This window comes from Aethalodelphis obliquidens, unplaced genomic scaffold (assembly GCF_003676395.1).
Source record: "Aethalodelphis obliquidens isolate GAN/ISIS:26980383/991018 unplaced genomic scaffold, ASM367639v1 scaffold60, whole genome shotgun sequence".
NCBI classification, from domain to species: domain Eukaryota; kingdom Metazoa; phylum Chordata; class Mammalia; order Artiodactyla; family Delphinidae; genus Aethalodelphis; species Aethalodelphis obliquidens.
The window spans coordinates 3,092,761-3,111,312 of record NW_020838004.1 but is presented as its reverse complement, the minus strand read 5'-3'; the positions used below and the strand labels follow the sequence as shown (position 1 = coordinate 3,111,312).

The following is an 18,552-nucleotide window of genomic DNA, read 5'->3' as shown; positions in this document are numbered from 1 at the left end:
AACACCCTGCTTACATCAATGGACAGATCATCCAGACAAAATCAATAAGGAAACACAGGTCTTAAATACCACATTAGACTAAATGGACTTAATTGATATTTATAGAGCATTCCACCCAAAAGCAGCAGAATACACATTCTCTTCAAGTGCACATGGAACATTCTCCAGGATAGATCGCATGCTAGGCCACAAAACAAACCTTGGTAAATTTAAGAAAACTGAAATCAAATCATGCATCTTTTCTGATCACAACGTTTTAAGACTAGAAATCAACTACAAGAAAAGAATTGCAAAAAGCACAAACGTGGAGGCTAAACAATATGCTACTGAACAACCAATGGATCACTGAAGAAATCAAAGAGGAAATAAAAAAGATATCTAGAGACAAATGGAAAGGAAAGCACAGCAATCCAACACATCTGGGATGCAGCAATAGCAGTTCTAAGAGGGAAGTTTATAGCAATACAATCCTACCTCAGGAAACAAGAAGATCCCAAATAAACAACCTAACCTTACACCTAAAGCAACTAGAGAAAGAAGAACAAACAAAGCAAAAAGTTAGTAGAAGGAAAGAAATCATAAAGATCAAAGTAGAAATAAATGAAATAGAGACTAAAAAAAATAGAAAAGATCAATTAAATTAAAAGCTGGGTCTTTGAAAAGATAAATAAAATTGATACATTTTTTTAGCCAGACTCATCAAGAAAAAAGAGAGGACCCAAATCTTAGAAATGAAAAAGCAGAAGTTACAATGCAACCAACACAACATAAATACAAAAGATCATAAGAGACTACTATGAGCAACTATGTACCAATAAAATGGACAACCTAGAAATGGACAAATTCTTAGAAAGGTATTGATACAATCTCCCAACACTGAGAAATAGAAAATATGAACAGACCAATTACCAGTACTGACATTAAATCAGTAATTTTAAAACTTCCAACAAAAAAAGTCTAGGACCAAATGGCTTCACAGGTGAATTATATCAAACATTTAGAGAAGAGTTAAGACCTATCCTTCTGAAACTATTCCAAACAACTGCAGAGGAAGGAACACTTCTGAACTCATTCTGTGAGGCCATCACCCTGATACCAAAACCAGAAAAAGATATCACAAAAAAAGAAAATTACAGACCAATATCACTGATGAACATAGAAGCAAAAATTCTCAACAAAATACTAGCAAACAGAATCCAACAACACATTAAAAGGATCAAGTGGGATTTATCCCAGGGATGCAAGGATTCTTCAATATATACAAATCAATCAGTGTGATACACCATATTAAGAAATTGAAGGAGAAAAACCATATGATCATCTCAATAAATGCAGTAAAAGCTTTTAATAAAATTCAACATTCATTTATGATAAAAACTCTCCAGAAAGTGGGCATAGAGGGAACATACCTCAATATTAATAAAGGCCATACAGACAAACCCCCAGCTAACATCATACTCAATGGTGAAAAGCTGAAAGCATTCCCTCTAAGATCAGGAACAAGATAAGGATGTCCACTCTTGCCACTTTTATTCAACATAGTTTTAGAAGTTCTAGCCACAGCAATCAGAGAAGAAAAAGAAATAAAAGGAATTCAAATTGGAAAGAAGTAAAACTGTCACTGTTTGCAGATGACATGATGCTATACATAGAAAGTCCTAAAGACGCTGCCAGAAAACTACTGGAGCTCATCAATGAATTTGGTAAAGTTGTAGGATACAAAATTAATATACAGAAATCTGTTGCAGTTCTATACATTAACAAGAAAATATCAGAAAGAAAATTAAGGAAACAATTCCATTTACCATCACATCAAAAAGAATAAAATACCTAGGAATAAACCTACATAAGGATGCAAAAGACCTGTACTCCAAAAGCTATAAGACACTAATGAAAGAAATTGAAGACCACACAAACAGATGGAAAGATATACCATGTTCTTGGATTGGAAGAATCAATATTAAAAATGACCGTACTACTCATGGCAATCTATAGATTCAATGCAATCCCTATCAAATTACTAGTGGCATTTTTCACAGAACTAGAACAAAGGATTTTTAAATTTGTATGGAAACACAAAAGGCCCCAAATAGCCAAAACAATCTTGAGAAAGAAGAATGGAGCTGGAGGACTCATAATCCCTAACTTCAAACTGTACTACAAAGCTACTGTAATTAAAACAGTATGGTACTAGCACAAAAACAGACACATAAATCAATGGAACAGGACAGAAATCCCAGAAATAAACCCATGCACTTATGGTCAATTACTCTATGAGAAAGGAGGCAATAATATATGATGGAGAAAAGACCATCTCTTCAATAAGTGGTGCTGGGAAAAGTGGACAGCTACAGGTAAAAGAATGAAATTAGAAGATTCTCTAACACCATATACAAAAATAAACTCAAAATGGTTGAAAGGCCGAAATGTAGGACCAGATACTATAAAACTCCTAGAGGAAAACGTAGGGGAACACTTCATTTCAGGCACCCACTCCCGTGGTCATATTCTTGACATTGTCATCAGTGATAACTGCATTACTTACTAATAAAGATTTTATGCAACCCACCTATTATCCTTCCATCTGCCTTAGTCTAGTATTCCCACTTTCTCATATCTTCCTTCTTTTCTAACTCTGCTCATATTCCATATCCATTATGATAACCATTCAGCAACTTGTCCCTCCCTATATCCTGGCTTTATCCTAGGTATTTGGTAAAACCCAGGCCTAATTAAACTGCCTGCACCATGCCTGTACCTGAGCAACTGAATGCTGGGCAGGTGGATGGAGGAGAAATTACATTACTGTAGGGACTGGTTTCACTTGAAATTCATGACCACAAATTCAAATGGTTAGTTAGCACTGCCTGGCCATTCTACTGCACTTCCCTAGTATGTTCACTTTCTCACTCATGGCATTGTGGCCTTGCCTCTTTCTCAGGTGGAAACTCCTTCATCTCACCACACCACTTGCACCTGGAGCCATATTTTAGGCCATACTCTGTTTCAGAGTCTTCCTGCTACCTACACTGTGGATTCTATTTCTTCTTACCTGCTTAATGACTTTGCTTCTACAAATGAACCGCATCCCTCCCTGGGTCCCACCCCACCTCTTTCACCATCAAACTTTCCTCCTCTCCTTGAAGATGCCCATTGGACCACTAAATGTTATGGTCTAAGGCTCTGTCTTGGGACAACTTTTCCATTTATACTCTTTTAAGTATTATCAACCAGTCTGATAGATTTAAGTATCAGCCTTATGCTGATTACTCCCATATTTTATTTCCAGCTCTGATCTCTTCCTTGATTACCAGATTCACATATCTATTGCCTATTTAATATCTCCATTTGAATGTTTAATAAACACTTTAAATTTAAATGTCTAACCTAGAAATCATGATTTTCTCCTCTAACCCTGGCTCCTTCCTAGCCTTCCATGTCAGAGAGTGGTATGAGCATCTACCTGAGGCTCAGGCTGAGATCCTAGGAGTCATCTTTGAGTCCTCTCTTTCCCTCGCTCCCATAGCCAATCCACTGTCAAGTCTGATCTCTCCAAAACATTTCCTGGATCTAACATGTGGTTCCACCTCCACCGTTCCCAAGCCAGCAGCATCATCCCTTGCTTCGACTACTGAAATAGGCTGACAATTGTTCTCCCCACTTCTACCTTTGCCCATCTATAATTTATAGTTTATTCTTTATTTGGCAGTCCAATGGATCTCTTAAAAATTTTTAAACAGATCATATACTCCCCCACTTGCAACTTTCCCATGGCTTCCCATTGCTTTAAAATAAAATCCAAATTCCTTCCCATGGCCTACAGTCTCTACATACCTGGACTTCCCCTGCCTATTTCTCTGTCCCCATTTCATTACATTCTCTCTCTGTCCTTCTAAGCTCCAGACCACCCCCTTCCCTTTTTCTGCTTCTCAAACTTACCAAACTTCTTCCTGCCATACAGATTTGCACCAGTGGTTCCCTCTGCCCGAAGTGCTCTACTTCCAGATCTTTGCAAGGCTGGATCTTTTTTTGTTATTTAGGCCTCATTCTAAACGTCCCCTCCTCAGTAATCATTTTCCTGGCCACTCAACCTAAAGTCATCCCCCATACTCTCATCACTTCCTATCACATCGTCTGCTTTCTTTTCATCATTTTTTATAGGATTTATAACTTTTTGATATTTTCTTACTTGTTCATTTGTTTCTAGTCATTAACTGTTCCCTCTTTTTTGAGATAAAATGCACATAAAATAAGATTAACCGTTTCAAAATGGACAATTCAGTGGATTTAGTACCTTCACAATTACTAAAACCACACCTCTATCTAGTTCTAAAATATTTTCATCCTCCCAAAAGGAAACTCTATAGCCATTAAGCCACTGCTCCCTCATCCTCCCTCCCCCTTTACTCCTGGTAACCACCAACCTTCATTCTGTTTCTATGTATTTACCTATTCTGGGCATTTTGTATAAATGGAGTCATATAATATATGACCTTTTGTGTCTGGCTTCCTTCACGTAGCATAATATTATCCAGGTTCATCCACATTATAGCATATATCAGTACTTTACTCCTTTTTGTGACTGAACAGTATCGCACCATGTATACATACCACTCTTTGTTTATTCATTCACCCATTGATGGAGTTCTCCTCATTTTTCACCAGTCTACAGACTTGTCTGTCTCATCAAAGATGTGTTTAGAACAGAACCTGCCATACAGTGAGTGCTTAATACATGTTTATTTTATCAGTGACTGAGTGAATGATGAACTCTAGTATTTAAGGGACAGGTATAGGAGGGAGAACCTTGGAAGCAGACTGGGAAAGAGTAACCAGAAAGGCAGTAGGGGAATCAGTGGAGAACAGCATCTTAGAAGTCAGAGAACATAAGAGTATCAAGAGAAAAGGATTAAGGAAGATGAGTTCTTTAAACTGTGTATTCAATTAACAACTAGGATGTCACTGGTGGTCTGAATAGGAACAGTATTGGTATAGAAGTAAAAATGCAGCAGTGGATGGAAATCACTGGACCCAGAACGGTGGGCTGGGCTATGTCTTTCAGGAAATTCTAGGCCCACCATCACATCTTAAGTTCCCTGTGCCCAGACTTACAACAGTAGAGAATTTTCTTTCCTGGTTGACTCTGTAGTTATGAACTCCTCAAAGGAATAATGTAGAATTTTAGAGGTGGAAAGAAACCCCGTGTTAAGTTATACAACACTCTTGAATGCTTTTTGTGCCTGCTAGTGCCAGGCACTGTTTTAGGTGTTGGGGTTAAAACAGTAAACAAAAATAGAAAAAAAAATCCTACTTTAATGGAGCTTAAGTTCTAGAAGAGGGAGGCAAACAAACAAAATATCTTATGGTAAAGTGCTATGGAAAAACAAAAAATAGGATGAGGGGACAGGGAGTCTACAAGGGAGGTGCTACTGTAGGGTAGCTGTGCAGGTGTTTCTGATGAGGTGATATTTGAGCAGAGACAAATCATCCTAAAATCCTAAAATCATCTGATATTAGAACAATGAAGGATTTAGCAGTTTATCCCTTTTTTTTTCTCTTGCTGGACTAGAGTATGTGCTTACTTTGGAGTACTTAAAGATCAAAGTTTTGTTGATCAAAATTTGCTAAGTCCCCTTAGATGTTCCCTTAGCTTAAATGAGGAAATTTATTTACTTTATTGTTATGGAATTTTGTTCTGTTCAAATAATTTTGGCATTTTATGTTGAGATGAAACAAAAGAGCATTTCAGGGCTATAGAGATCTCTAAAACATCCAAAGTTAATGGATTTACGTCTTCTTCTTCCACAATAGCTTAAATCTTACTACCAGTCTCTCCCAAAGAAGGTGACAGATTCCAGAAAAGCAGAAAAGTACTCATGGGATGCCTAACCAGTTTAAACATTTTCTGGGTTTTTTTGTTATTGTTTGTTTTTATAATTTGTATCTAATAGTGGTATATCATGGAGAGGCACTGAAAAATTACATAATACACTTTGAATATAAGCAAAGGTAACTGCTAAGAGTACTACTAGTTTCTGAGGTGAAAAACCTACATATCTTTTAAAAATATGTGATTATGTTCAGTAAATCAAATCACAAGGTAGAAAATTTCAGCAAAGAACTGGAAACTAAAAAGAAAAATCAAATGAAAATCCAAGAACAGAAAAATAATAAAACTGAAATTAACCTACATGAGACCACTTCCTCAAGGCTGGGAGAGGTCAAGGCTGGGAGAGGTGGCTCTTTATCTTATACAGAGAAACCAACACAGAGAGTCAGGGAAAATGAAGAACAAAGGAATATGAAATTTAAAACCCTTCCCACCTGTTTTATGAGGTCGGCAAAATATGATACCAATGCTTGACAAAGACAACAAAGAAACATTACAGACTATTTTTTCTCATGAACATAAAGCAAAAATTCTAAACCAATACGAACAGACCAAAGCCAGTAATCAAGTGTGTTTATTCTAAGAATTCAAAGTTGGGTTAACAATCTAATGTCAAGAAAAAAACACCACATTAACAGAGCAAAGGAGAAATTATATGGTCATTTCAATAGCAGTGGAAAAAGCATTTGATAAATTCACTATCAACTCGTGAAAACAAAGTTAGCAACCTAGGAATAAAAGGAACGTTCTTAATCTTTTAAAAGGAACCTACAAAATATATATAGCAAATATTATGTACAATGATGACATATTGAATGCTTTCCCTTTGCAATTGAAAATAAGAGAAAGATGCTGGCAATACCACTTTTACTACTGAACGTTTACTAGAGGTCCTAGTGTACAATAAGGCAAGAAGAAGAAAAGAAAGGTATAAAGATTTGAAAGTAGGAAGTCTAACTATCATTATTTTGATTCTGAATATAGAAAATTCAAAGAATCTACAGAACTGGAAAACATGTATAAATTCAATTGAATATTTCCATGGGAAAAGGGACTGAGGTCATACCTTGCACTATATGCAAAAAATTAATTCCAAGTGTATACTTAAGTAAAAAATAAAGAGTCAAAGCTTCCGGAAGATAACATAGGATAATATCTTTTATAACTTTGGGACAGGCAAAAGCTTTAAATAGGACACCAAAAATATGAAGCATAAAGGAAAAGATTCATAAGTACGAATGTATTAAAATTAGGAACTTCTGGTTATCAAAACATTCCATTAAGGGAAAAGGCAAGCAAGAGTGGGAGAAGATACTTGCAATACATATACTCAACAAAGGGCTTATATCTAGAATATACCAAGAACTCCTATAAATCAAGAAGAATAAAGAGAATCCAATAGAAAATTAGGCAAGAAAATCAAACAGATACTTTACAAAGGAGGATATCAAAATAGCCAATAAATTTATGAAAAGGGGCTCACCTCATTAGTCACCAGGAAACAAGAATTAAAATCACAATAAGATGTTGCTACACACTGACCATAAAAGTTAAAATTAAGACCAATAACACCAACTGTTAGAATATAGAAAAGGAGAATACTCACACACTACTTGTAGGGATATGAACTGACTCAAACAGTTAGGAAAACAGCTTGACAGTACCTGCTAAAGCTGACCTTATGCATATTCTATAACCTAGCAATTCCACTCTTAGATATAGATCCAATGGAAATATGTACACATGTGCACCAAAGGACACTTGCAAGAATGTTTTTAGAAGCAGTATTTGTAATTGCCCCAAACAGCAATAATTCAAATATCTGTCAATAGTAGAATGGATAAATTGTATCAGTATCATTATATATAGTATTTATATACAATGTAATACTATAGAGAAACAAAAAGGGATAAACTACAGCCAACAATATGGATGATGACTCTCATCAAACAATGTTGAAACAATGTTGAGCAAGGGAAGCTATACAAAAGAACACATATAGTGTAATACCATTTATATAAAATTTACAAATGGCCATAACTAATTTACGATGTTAAAGGTCAAGACAGTGGTTATCTTGGGAGCGAATCAGAGTGACTGGAAGGGCACAGAAGGGAGCCTCTGGAGTACAACTAATGCTCTTTTTATTACTTGGGTGGTAGTTACACTGCTGTGTTCCCTTTTCAATAATTCATCAAGCTGTCCAATTCTGATTTGCACATGTTTCTGTATGTATGTCAGAGTCAATAAAAGAGTTTTTTTTAAAAAAAAAAAAAACAGGTACAAAAAATCACTTGTAGCTCTTTAAAATATACAGATCTTTGAGGGGTCTTAGAATGTGCAGAGGTGACTTGCATTTTTTTAAAAAAAAAGTCACCAGTAATTCTGGCCTGTTCTAGAAGTGAAATACTTCATGAAACATTATGGATCCTTTCCTTCTATAGGTAGTCATGGCCAGATGATTCACAAGACCCATCTTGGAGTCCTATTCAAGGAGCAATGTTTTTTTTTTAACCACTATGTACACATCAGTATATCAGTATCAGTGTAAGAGTAATCACCCTATAAAGGAAAAAAAAACAATAACCAATAATCAGCAACTCACCATTGGGAATACTTCATCATCACTAACCAAAGGACTTGTCATTTCTTTGGTTTGAAATGGCGAAAGTGGCAACGAAGGTGTTGCACTTCTGTTTGGCTCACGATCGTGGCTAAATCTAAAAGAGAAGGACTGGTTGTCGTTATTGCTCCCAAGGACACCTGCTTATTTATGGGGCTAAGGATTTAAATTTCTCTGATATCTAACTGTGAGGAAAACACAACAAAACGTTTGTGCTTGTTATCTGGCTATTTCTTGGAAAATAATTTTGCTGATAATTTCTATTCCACTTAAAAGACTTAGAACAATTAATAATGAAGCAGAAAACTTTTATAATTGTTAAAAAATATTCTGCCATTCTTATTGCCTATGTTTTTTCCCTTTCTGTGTTTTACTGTTTTATCTCTTGGCCATTTAATTAAATAATATTAAAACAGTTTGAGAAAAATTTCAAAACAGTTAACACGGCTGCCCTTGACAGTTCTAAATAGGTACTCTTTTTTTTTTAATTTTCTATTTCACTTAACCTCACTGGCTTTCTTAGCAGAGTTATTCCTTTTTTTTTTTTCTGATGCTAATACGTCTCTGTATAATAATAATTCTAATTTCTAAGGAGCTTAATAATTTATAGAATGTTTTCAATTTACATCATCTCCTGAACTCCTCCCCCTTAGTTGTATGACCTTGAGCAGGTGACTATATCTTTCTGTGACCTTAATTTTTTCATTTATAAAAAAAGGTTGTTATGAGAATTGAACTCCACAATTTGATGAAAGGTGCAGTATAGAATTTGCTGTTTGTGCTAAGATATGGGGTAGAAGATGAGACTGAACAAAATACCAGTGAGATTTTAAATTTTGGTATGCTGACTAAACAAATGAATAATGAAACAAAGAAACAAACCAACTTACCCTAAAATTTTACACAAAAAGTCCTAACAGTAGGGGCTGTTTGGAGCTAGATAAATATTTTTTCTGAACCTTAATTCATGAAAATGGGGTTTAAATTTAATCAAAATCATCAAAGACCATGAAAACATAAAAACCCCTTGAATTTAAAATTATTTATTTTTACTAATAATTCAAATTCTCCACAGGTATTGATTAACCATTTTCAAAGTCTTCATATTTTAACTTCACACCATTCAAAAAAGTTACATTCTTTTCCTCTGTTCTTATCCAAAGACTAGCTATATAAACTTGTTTTTTATTATGCAAACATTTTCAAAGCTATGCATACAAATAGCAATAAAAGGTAAGTGAGGCATCTGTAAATTGGTACATAAAAACAAACACAACATGCTTTACATTTTTACTTATCTTGAAATAGATCTTTTTTTAAAATCCATTCTTCCAAACCATAATTACCATGGAAACAGAACAGCAAATTAAACTGAAATAACATGGTTTATGATGTGCACAATAAAATGAAACATCCCACAATTCAAATAGAATTACAACAATTGCCTAGTACATCTGCATAGAATCTTCAGCTGAACCTTTTAATTTGAGTGAGGCTACCATCTATACTTCAAAGCACAGTGGGGAAAAAATAAGATAATTATAGAAGTGGTTCAAGAAATATACGTCTCTCTATAATCTCAATTAGACAGAGAATTCAGGGAAAGTATTATTTGTCTTAAATTATCTAAATAATTATCTCAATTATCCATTTGGCTTTGGATGTATAGATACAATTTTACGGTCTTAACTACTAAAATTTATGTGTGAACATTCTCTTTATTGTAAGATCAATAAAATGTAGAAATTGAAAGGAAAGACTACATTATGAAGTAAAGTACTTTTGCTTTAAATCATCTTTATATCTAAGTTGTTCTTCTAGAATACAGCTATTCAAATACTTCATAAAACCACCTTGCAAAAACACGCTAAGAATATCAATTTAAAAGCTATCTTAAAAATTATTTCAGAAGGCTTTTAATACACGCTCACAAGCCGGTCTGTTCAATTAGCTTTTCCACAGGCCCCATTCTAAGGCCTCTGCCTGCTTTGGCAGGAGTGCAGGACCTGGCTGCTTTGTAGGGGAGCAGAACTCTATCCAACGGGAGTCAGCTTGAGACCTCAGTCAACTCTGCACAGTTTACAGAGTTGTCCGACTGTACATCCAATCCTGGCCCTCCATTAATTTTATAACCCTCCTTGGGCTGTCGCATAATGTCCTCAGCATGGAACAGGATCCCTGCACAAACTATGCTAATTTACCTGCTTCCAGCCTTGCCTTCTAATACTCCACATAACGCTCCCTTATTCTATGAACTACTCATTACTTCCTGGCCTAGAACTCTTTCGCCTGCTGTGTTTTTCTCCTGATTAAGCAACACCATGGTGCCAAAACTTACTCAACTTACTTTTTTGCTTCTAACCAGCTATTCATTCCTTGACAAGGGATCCTGTAGAGTGGTTAAGACAAACCTGACTTTGTGGTTTTTTAGTATTACAAACTTTTAATTTATTGACTAGATTTGCTTGTGATTACCAAAATCTTTCCAGTACAGGATATAATTTTTAAAGCCGTATATTCAGTTTTAAGTATGAATCGTATATAGAGATAAAGCTCCATTTATTATAAAACTGATTTGCCATTAAAATTAGTTGTATATTAATAGCTCTGGATACCACTACTCTACGTGAGAATGTAAATGATCCTTAAACTTCAAAACTCTAACTTTAAAAAACTTTTAAAACATTTAATACATCCTCACCAAATTTAATTTCATCTCATTCATTAATTTTTTTTTAAAGTGCTGAATAACTTTCTTATTGGAAAGTAAATCCTCTGGAATATCCTAAAAGGCTTCACATTTTAAGTGGATGAGCATGAAAATTTTCTTATCGCTTCTAACAGGAGTGAAAAACAACAACAAAAACTGAGTCACCTCCAAGTGGATAAAAGATTATTTTAAGAATACAGTATACAAATCTTCCTCAGGTAAAAGCAAGAAGTGGCTAAAAATTAGACTACAGACTTAAAACTTTTGTGGAACGTTATCTCTATATACCTTTACCTAAAAGCCTTTTCCTTTCTAAAATAGCTTAATATGACCTTATTGCATTAACCATTGATATGTAAATATGACTATGTATTTTTTAAAATTATTTTCTGCCTAATCAATACACACAGCTTTCTCTATTTGACTTCACTGAGCCGTGCTGTGAGGGAAGGAAAGCACATTGCCTTTTTCACTTGCTAAAATTAATAGATATGTGATTTACAGTTCTCCACTGGTGAGTTCACAGTGTCCTTGCCTCTCAACAACTCTTTCCCCATAGTGGGTTTTATATGGTAATAATTTATTCAGAACATTTGAAATGCTGTTTCTTTTAAAAAAATCAGGTCACTGGAGAACACTGAAATCAGACAAGCCATTAAAACAAATTTAATGAAACTTTCAACAAATCAGACTGGCAGGACACAAGGCTTTGCAGCAGGAATAGTCACCCAAACTGCTTATTAAGATAGTCTCCCGCTGAGCATTTTACCTCTTATGCTGCTCTCTGTGTCCCCTACTGTCTTGTTTTCGTTAGGCATGTTTAACACATTCCCTACTGCCTGGCAAAGAGAAAAGGGAGCAATCCAAACAATAAAAACACTCTTTAAAAATAGTAAAAAGCAGAGTAGCTGTCTTTTTGTTTAAATAACAACACCCAGTACCTTCATCCAAGGCTTTCAAAGTTATTCCCAACAAGCAAGAATAGGAAACAGTGTTGTGCATCTAATGGGCACTCAACACAGACCAGTGACTAAGATACACTGGAAGATCCTTTGTAACACAGGGGCCTGCTTTCTCCTACAATGAGAAACTATACAGATGGGGTGGTGAGTTGACCCATGGAGAAATGAATCCATAGTGTAGGGAAGCACTTTGTAAAGCGTTCATTCTATATTAGAAAATACATTCTTACCCTCAAATCAAGATTAGGCCCCTTTGGACAGATTTTCAGTTATACTGGCCGGTCAACGTGGGCACGCTCACCAGAGAACCAGGCCCTGGTGGCGCAGTGCCCGCTTTCATCCTCCCCACACTGCTTTTGTGCTGCTGCTCCCACCCCATCACAGCACCCCACGCACAGTGCTTGTTTTGGGTAGCAGCCAGTCTTCCCTTATTCCCTTCCCTAACCACCTGAAGAGGAGTTATTACTTTAGCACTTCTGAATGCTTTCTGTTTCTTACATCAGTTTAGAATATATCCCTCTAATACGTACAGGGCTGGGGCGGTGAAAGTGGGAGAGAGCTGTACTACATCTGCAAGAATGCTGAGCAGACATTTTTAGTACGGCCCCTGGACTTATGGATTTATCTACCTGTAGAACTGGACCGCTTAGTTACAAAGATAAGCCTGGCATCACTCCTCCCCAACAGGACTATCTTTTGAGGAAATGTCAGATTCAGCCATTTGTTTATCCACCAAAATAATATACTTTTTAGGTACTGTGAGTTGTTGGAGTAGTATTAACATTATTATAAATACTAACAATTTTGTTGGTAATAATAACATCAGTGATAATGGCTAACATTTAGGGGACTATATATTTTACATGGAACTATGTTTTCTCCTATAATCCTCAGAAAACCCCTATAACTATTATCTGTATTTGTCAGATGGGAAAACAAAGGTTAAGTGAATTTCCCGAAGTTGCAAATATTAATTATATTTTATGAAAACAATATGTAAAGTTTTCATGCTAAGTATTATGAGCTTCAAAGCAAAAGTTGTATAAGTTTGGGGAATGTTGCACATCACACCTGTTCCTGGAAACTCACAATGTAATTAGCAATATTAATGACTTTGAGAAATCCTGTAGAAAAGAAACTTGTTTGTCTTGCTGAGCAAGTATGGGAAAATGGTGAAAGAACTCCAGAGACAGCTCTGACTCCATAAATACTTTACTAAAGTTGAAGAAATTAGCCAATTTTATGGCTGATGTATTTACTTAAATTTTGAACTAAGACATTGTAAAGAGCCTGGGGATAATGAGGGCAGCAGATAGTGATTTTCCACACTCTTCTTTTCACACAGAAAAGACCTCTCTTACGCATTCATAGGTTCTTTCCTATGAAATGACCACAGTTTTTCACCACTGCCGGAGTGTCAATATAAAGTGTATATATATTTGAAGTTAAGTCAGACATGCTATCTTCCTATATTTTGACGTAAAAAATAAGATTACTTATTTGTATATGTTGTATGCCACATCAGGTTCTAAGAAGGGTGTGAAGTGACGAAAACTTATTTGAACACTCTACCCATTTCACTGTTATACTTTGAAAGCTATCGGCAACACAGAATTTCATATAAAAAATGGTATATCTAGACTATTGAATTATCACCATAAAATAAATGTTAAACAACTGAAGAGAAAGTATATAAAATTATAATTTGAATTGTTTAAAAATAAATGTCACTTAAATGTCTGTACATTTATGTCCTTATGTAATGGTGTCAGCATACCAATCTTCATTTTTTCCCTTATTTTTTTGGCTCTGATAGGCATACCTTCCTGTTTCTTTGTAGGTATTTTGGTTAGCCCATGCTGATTTTCCAGTGGCCTGAAGTTTTGCAAGATCATTTCGGAGCCTTTCATTCTCATATTCCAGTTTGTTAATAGATGTATGCCTTGCATGTTCCCTGTTAGTGAAGTCCATACTCTAGAGAATAAAATAAACTATCATTGAAAAAATTGTTACTTACAAGTGACGCATGTTTTCTGTGCGTTTGGACACACGTTGGAAAGACCCTTTAATTTGAGTCAAGTGATGTCGCTCTACTCCTGTGTGCCTCCTAAATGCCTCTTCTCACCCCCGCCTTCTCACAACACAGGTACTCAGGGACAGCTGCCACTGAACACATTGCAGTAAAAGGGGTGCACACACTACTGCCCACGCTCCAGTACAGAAAAGGCTCACTCCACGCATTACCGTTCTCTGCAGCTAGAAGAAATTGGCTAGATAAAGGAGTTTTTGTGTTTATAGGGTATGCCTTCTAGTGCTGATTAATAATGGAACCAGAATTAACATAGCTTTCAATTTTAAAAGATTTTTTTCTGATTAAAACAATACGTGTCATTATAGAAAATCACACATCAATTCCCCACTGTTAGGTGATGCAACAAATTATATACTAAATCCATGTAGACTGGGATATGATTCTGGACCATTCTATACCAAGATCATTAGATCCTGGTTGAGAGCGTGCCAATACCACACAGTTTTGAGCAATGTAGCTACATGATAAAGTTTTACTCTCTAGTAAGGGCAACCCAATTTTAATGTCTTCATAAAAGAATAAGCAGCATATTTAAATCACAAAATGAGAGGTTTAGAGCAAGAAGAAAGATTCCTGATGCTGTTTTAATTAAATGCTGTAAGAAGTTTCTTAGGGAGAGTCTAAACTTTTTTTTTTTTTTTGCGGTGCGCGGGCCTCTCACTGTTGTGGCCTCTCCCGTTGCGGAGCAACAGGCTCCGGACGCGCAGGCTCAGCGGCCATGGCTCAGGGCCCCAGCCGCTCCATGGCATGTGGGATCTTCCCGGACCGGGGCACAAACCCATGTCCCCTGCATCGGCAGGTGGACTCTCAACCACTGCGCCACCAGGGAAGCCCTAAACTTTTTTCTCACAAAATTTTAAAAAACAGGATATATACTCACATGAAAACTCATGAAAATACTTTAAATGACCCCATGTAGTCCTTTATAGTGTTATGATTCGAATACCCATGAATTATGTAGTTGCTGATTAAACAATAGCTCTCTGCTTTCAGAAGGATAATATTTTAGCACAAAAAGCATGACATGAGTAAAATATCTTTTGAAGCTACAAATGTCTATGTTTCAAAGCTCATAAGACTATAGTTGATTATGGCTTAGAACTTTCATTTATAAGTTTCTAAATTTAAGGCTTTGAGTGCCATTTCATATGGGCTGCCATGCCATAAAGTCATTCAAAAATTTTTGACTAATTGCACATTTAAAATTATTCATATACTATCATATTAGTATCAACACTGATAAGTATAGAAATATATATTAGGCATTTAAAATGTTTACCTATTTGTCTTATTTTTTGCTTCACAGGCAAAGTCTGTTTATTAAAATTTTTGTTTACTGCCTAATGTATTATAGAAGTTTATGAATTTTAGAAAGATCTTACTTTTGAATGAAAAAAAAAGTGCTCCAGGAGATCAAGTGTCCTCAAAACAGTACAGCAAGGGTTATATGCTTATATGTCTATTGACCAAGATGCCCTTTGGGAAAGAAGGGCCATTCAAGGTATTTCTCTGCTTGTTAGGCCCTTGCGTTTAGTATATCTCAACTTTGCTCATTTGAGATACACTGGTGCATATAAAAGAGTAATCTATAATCTGCTTTAAAAGAGAAAGGATTGTTTATTCTAAAATTAGAGCAGATTTGTGATAAACATAAAGGAGGCAGATCTTATAAAATTTGTACTCATAAGGAGAATACTCACACTCACAGATCTGTTTGAAAAAGATCTTAGAAAAGATTCAAAATTTTACTCCTGAAAAGACATCTACTGGTCAAAATATAATTCTTGATGGTCTGCTGCTCTGTTACAATTTTATTCAAAAATTTTCTATAAAATTAGATTTCATCTGTGACTCTTTGGCCCAGTGTTGGTTTAAAGTAATTAAGAATGATAGTAATGATTTTTTTAAAAACCCAGAATTTTCTAAATGCACCAAAATTAAATGTGTTGTGAGCATGACCTGAAAGAATTACACAGGTAATGTATTTACACGATTTGTATTTAAAAGCGTTTTCCAGTTTCTTGGACAACATTTTGGGGCTCTCTCGTTTTATTTTTTTCCTAAATACTTTTCTAGGGATTTCAGAAATATATCCTCCACTAGATGGTTATCATGCATTGATTAAACTTTACCTCTGTACTGCTGATCAGTTCTTTTACAGGCCCATTATCTCAATTTCTTGTTTTTTTCCTCCCAAATTTTACGGTTTCATAGTTTTTTTCTTTCGACTTTTTTTCTTGAAACGGAAAAACCTGCTGGTGCCTGTTTACTTGAACTCACTGGCTCAAGGCCAGTTGAGTTGCTGAACCGTCTGAATGATAGTAATTTGTATGTGTACTTTTTCTCTTAAATTCTTGTGTATTCTACAATAGTAATTAGGCTAACAAAGTACTTCTACAGAAGGACTGGCTTTAATCATGTTAGTTTAAGGTTATTATATTAATTTTTAGTATATAAATGGATTTTTAGATGCTTATGAGGGTACTAATTTTTTATGCTGTTATTTTGTTTAGCAAACTTTATGGATAGTGAAAGGCAAATTAGTCTTAAAAATTACCATAAATTCTGAGTTCTGATTAAATCTAACTGGATTACACCTTCATTAAATAAAAGAAAATTTAACAAATACAAATATAGGTCTAAATAAATATGGAATCACAAAAATCTATCATGATAAAATTGATTCTTCATAATTTACCCAGGAGCAGAATAAAGATAAACCCCTCACTTTTCTCCATACAGTCAAGTTTTTGCACAAGAAACCTCTTGCTAGTACTGTTCCTATTCTAAGTGTCTCACTGAGACCGGAGGACAACTTACATACCAGGTGGATAGTCCCAACAGTAAATTCTCCAGAGGAAAATGGGGGTGGTCACAGCCCCAGGTATGCAATAGGTTAGAACTGAGTGCAGGGCTGCTGTTCCTACCTGGGTAGGTCCTACCACTGGGTGGGTGTCATTTTTCAACCTTTTTTTCCCCTAAGTGTAAATAATCAGGGAGTTTCACAATTAATTAAGCAGAAAAGTTCTCAAAGCTCTAGTTATTCAGAAATGACCTACCTTTATATCAGTAATTCCGTTTGTCTAGGAAGGAAAAAATAATTGTTATTTTAATATTATACAAATACTACATATTTTAGAAGATCTAAAAATAATGATGTAAATATTATGTTTCTTATTGCACGAGGTAAAGTTTCAGCACACATTATTTAATTGTATGTTTACTTATTAATTTTAGTGATTTCAGAGCAAATTAACTATCTAATTATGGGATTTTAACATATAGCAGATATGAGTTTTCTTTATTTAATCTTTAAACAGATAAGTGCTAAATAGGTGACAATAGATTATAAAGGCTTAAAGAGCCGAGTCATATTGAATTCTTTTTTATTATTCAATAGACACAAGATTTTTCTCTTTGGGCAGTGGCTTGACTATTTCAATTATCAAAGTCAATTCCAAATCTTCATATATAAAAAATGGAGAGCAATTATAAAGTCAACTTCCTATGAGGGGAATGTGTTCAAGATGGCATAGTAGGAAGATCCTGAACTCACCTTGTCCCAGGGGCACACCAAAATTACAACTACTTATAGAGCAACTACCTATGAGAACAATCTGAAGACTAGCAGAGAAGATTTTCCATGACTAAAGTTATAAAGAAAGAACCACAACGAGACGGGTAGAAGGGGTGGAGACACAGTATGGTCAGCACCCACATTCCTGGATCAGCAACTTTCAAACTGGAAGAATATCATAATTGCAGAAGTCCTCCCCAAGGAGCAAGGGATCTGAGCCCCACATCAGGCTCCCCAGACTGGGGGTCCTGTACCAGGAAGATGAGCCCCTAGGATGTCTGGCTTTGAACACCAGCAGGACTTATGTTAAGCCAGAGGGCTACTAGGGAACAGAGACTCTGCTCTTCAAGAAAACACACAAAATTTCTCATGCTCCAAGTCTCAGCACAGAGGCAGAGTTTGAAAGGATCCGGGATCAGATAAACTTGCTAATCTTGGAGAGCCTCCTGGAGAGGCAGGAGGCAACTAGGACTCCCCTGGGGATAATGATACAGGTGGCAGCCATTCTTGGGAGCTAGTTCTACCACATGGACACCAGCACTGGCAAGCGCCATTCTGGAGACCTCCCTCTAGCCTCTTAGTGCCAGGGGTTACCTGCCCACCAGCTGGATGGCATCAGTCCCAGGACTTCATGGGCTGCACATCCAGCTGTGCCAGGACATGGCCCCACCTATCAGAGGTCTGGAACCAGCCTCAGG

The 18,552-nt window shown here is 35.8% G+C and overlaps 1 protein-coding gene across 1 annotated transcript in view; it reads right to left on the bottom strand.

Annotated features, from left to right (window-relative positions):
* DEUP1 (deuterosome assembly protein 1) overlaps window positions 1-18,552 on the bottom strand; it is an 88,417-nt gene that overhangs the window by 7,413 nt on the left and 62,452 nt on the right. Inside the window, exons 15-17 of the mRNA XM_027087782.1 lie at window positions 17,337-17,360; window positions 14,008-14,159; window positions 8,496-8,610 (exon numbers count right to left, since the gene is read on the bottom strand). Coding sequence (XP_026943583.1) covers window positions 8,496-8,610; window positions 14,008-14,159; window positions 17,337-17,360 — 291 coding nt within the window. The remainder of the gene's footprint in view (window positions 1-8,495; window positions 8,611-14,007; window positions 14,160-17,336; window positions 17,361-18,552) is intronic.